This window comes from Fonticula alba (assembly GCF_000388065.1).
Source record: "Fonticula alba strain ATCC 38817 unplaced genomic scaffold supercont2.1, whole genome shotgun sequence".
Lineage (NCBI taxonomy): Eukaryota > Rotosphaerida > Fonticulaceae > Fonticula > Fonticula alba.
Genome location: NW_009242971.1, coordinates 3103146 through 3106314, shown reverse-complemented (window position 1 = coordinate 3106314; position 3169 = coordinate 3103146). Strand labels below are relative to the sequence as shown.

General features: G+C 66.7%; 2 protein-coding genes across 2 annotated transcripts in view; both read left to right on the top strand.

Annotated features, from left to right (window-relative positions):
• The window catches only part of H696_00659 (RuvB-like 2), a 2250-nt gene extending 1357 nt beyond the window's left edge, over positions 1-893 (top strand). Inside the window, exon 7 of the mRNA XM_009494541.1 lies at positions 32-893. Within this exon, the coding sequence (XP_009492816.1) occupies positions 32-839 (808 nt within the window). The 3' untranslated portion in view covers positions 840-893. The remainder of the gene's footprint in view (positions 1-31) is intronic.
• A 1080-nt stretch (positions 894-1973) lies between these two features.
• Positions 1974-3169, top strand: part of H696_00658 (hypothetical protein) — a 9102-nt gene continuing 7906 nt past the window's right edge. The window contains exon 1 of the mRNA XM_009494540.1: positions 1974-3050. Coding sequence (XP_009492815.1) covers positions 2143-3050 — 908 coding nt within the window. The 5' untranslated portion in view covers positions 1974-2142. The remainder of the gene's footprint in view (positions 3051-3169) is intronic.

The following is a 3169-nucleotide window of genomic DNA, read 5'->3' as shown; positions in this document are numbered from 1 at the left end:
CCCCCCCCCCGGCCCTCTTCAAATGCCCCAGTGACATCATCTCCATCGACAAGTCCACCGGCAAGATCACGAAGCTTGGGCGTTCGTACGCCCGGGCGCGTGACTTCTCGGTGTCCGGCACCGCCGGGCCCAAGTACATGGCCTGCCCCGACGGGGAGCTCCAAACCCGCGAGACCGTGGTGCACAGTGTGAACCTGCATGAGATCGATGTGATCAACAGCCGCACGCAGGGGTTCCTGGCCCTCTTCTCCGGTGACACCGGTGAGATCAAGCCCGAGGTGCGCGAGCAGATCAACCAGCGCGTCGGCGACTGGCGCGATGAGGGCAAGGCCGAGGTGGTGCCCGGTGTGCTCTTCATCGATGAGGTGCACATGCTGGATGTCGAGTGCTTCTCCTTCCTCAACCGGGCCCTGGAGTCGGAGCTGGCGCCGGTGGTGGTCATGGCCACCAACCGCGGGGTGACGCATGTCCGTGGGGCCGAGGAGGGGGCCGTCCTTTCGGCGCATGGCATCCCGCCGGATCTGCTCGAGCGCCTGGTCATCATCCTGATGCAGCCGCACTCGGAGGCGGAGCTGCGCGCGGTGCTGGCCCTGCGAGCCGATGAGGAGGAGGTCGACATGACCCCGGCGGCACTGGACGCGCTGACACGCATTGCCGCCGACACCGGCAGTCTGCGCTACGCGGCACAGTTGATTTCTACTGCCTCCTTTGCCGCGCGGCGGCGCGCAGCCGTCGGCCCGGTCGATGTCCAGGACGTGGAGCGTGCTTATGCCCTGTTCTCCGACCGGTCCCGCAGTGTCAGCTACCTTCAGCAGACCGGCGGCGCGGGCTTCCTGTGAGACGCGAGGCGGAGTGTGTGTGGTGTGTGAGTTTCTCTCTCTCTCTCTCTCTCTCTCTCTCTCTCCCTCTCTTCTCCACACCCGCCCGTAGTTGGAGGTCAGAAGACCCCGCCGGCCTGTGGTGGTATATCCCCTCGATGCCCCTCCTGCCTCTCTCTCCTTCTCCCTCCTCCCTTTGGCCGCGAGTTCTACACAATGTACATTATATACACCCCTATCCTCATACCCATATGCAAGCTCGCCCACCCATGTGCCCCGGGTGTGCGGTCCATCGGCCCTGGCAGCGAGGTCGTGGGGGAAGCATTCGCCCAGAGGATGGACCAGGGGGGGCGAGGGCGACACACGCGGCGCGTGGCACCCCGCCCCATCCTGGCGCGCGCACGAGCGCGCGGCCCGGGCCAAATATCTCCAACATGCCAACTGAGAGCCAAATACTTGGGACCACAAACCTTGGCAGTTAACACTCTTTTCATTGTCACCTGTTGCGGTGGCACTCAGCGAACGCCCTGCGAGCGCTCCTTCGGTGCACGCCGTGGCACTCCGTGGAGGGGCAGGGGGGCGGGGGGGCGAGACCATCGCCTGGGAAAGAAGGCGGGCTGTTCTCTTGGCAGCCGGGATCCTTTTGATTTAGCCGCGCTCGCCCGCTGGCACCTCTCCTGTCAAAGCGGTCTGGGGCCGACTGGTCGCCGGGCAAGTGCGACCCAGTCAGCCTCGGCGCGGGAGGGGCACGTCTTTTGCGGCCCTCCCGTCCTGCCCCTCACTCTGGCCCGCCCGGCCGCCGCCAGGGTTACATATTCAATCGGTTTACGGGGGGGGGGTGATCGCTCGTATTGCACCCCGGGAGAAGCAGTCATGGCCGATTGTTCGGTTTTTGGCGCCGGTCTGAGTCAGGGCCCTACCCCCGGCCGGGGGCCCGCGTCACCAGCAATCAGGTCCTCCTCGCACCCGTCGAAGACACGCAGGCAGACGTCGCCCCCCGGGATCGCCGCCCGAGTCCATCGGGCGGTCTGGCTCGGGTGCGGGGGTGTCGCGCCAGGACCACACAGATCCCGCCCCTTGCTCGTGTTAAATGCCAACACCATCGAGGAATAGAGAGCGCGGCGCCTCACCACCACGCATCGCCGTTCCCCCCCCCCCCCTTGATACTTCCATTTTCCCCGGTTCTCACAGGTAGAGCTCGTCCCTCCCCCCTCCTACCCCCCTCCTCTCTCTCCTTCTTCCCCTGCCCTTTCCCCACTTTCCCCTTTTCCCTGCCTGTCTTCGTTTCCCTCCGCCTGTCCCACCCCTCCCACCACCCCCTGCCATGGCCTCGAGCGACCTCCCCTCGCCGGTGAACGCGACACCGGTGTCGGAGGGGAGCCCCTTCCGAGCGACCGGCACCGCCAGCAACCCGCTGACTTGGCAGAAGAGTGTGGCCGTGCTGCAGACGGCCCTGCAGCAGCTGACCGCCGGGGTTGGTCCGATCGCCAATTTCGTCGGCAACTCCCCCCTCCTGGGCGAGGTGCAAAGTGCCCTGTCCAGCGCGCAAGCACGCTTCGAGGAGGTTGCTCGCGCGGTGCCGCCATCCTCCAACGACGCCACTCCAAATGGCGACCTCTTCTGGCCGCCCTTCCGTGCGGCGCTCCGCTTGGCCAGCCCGGACCCGGCGGACACGCGCGAGGTCCATCCCCAGCTGTCGGTGCTGGCCGACATCGCACTGGACCAGATTGAGAAGCTCCTGCTGTTCGGTCTGCTGCGTGGCCAACAGCGCGATCCGGTGACCGGCCTGCGCATGATGGACGAGGTTGTGAGTGTCGTGTGTGGCCTGGCCCATGGCGGTCGCGGCTCGGAGCAGGTCCACATTCAGCTCCTGCGGCTGTTGCTGACCATGACCACCATGACGCAGAGCCCGCACTCGGCGGCCAGTGCCGGGGCTGGGAGCAGCGCTCCCGCCTCCGGCATGGCCACGCCGGTCGGCGATGGCGGCGAGCCCCTGCACACTGGCCTGCCCTTGATGAGTGGCACATCGCTGGTCCGGGCCTTGCACACGGTGGCCACCATCTCCACGCTGCGCTCCAAGTCCACCATCATCCAGACCACCGGCCGTGCCAATCTCATGCGAATTACCCATGCGGCGGTCAGCCGCGCGGTCAATGTCGAGGCCGCCGAGGTGGATACCCCGTATGCCGAGACCCTGCGCGCGGATGTCTATGGCATACTCCGGCACTTGAGGTAGCGTTTGCCCCGGCCTCGACTGTCCCCGCCACTCGCCCGTGCCCTTTCTCGCCCTTTTCGTTTGGGACCCCTTTTGAGCTCTGCCCCTGACGCCCCCCCCCCCCCCCCCCCCCCCC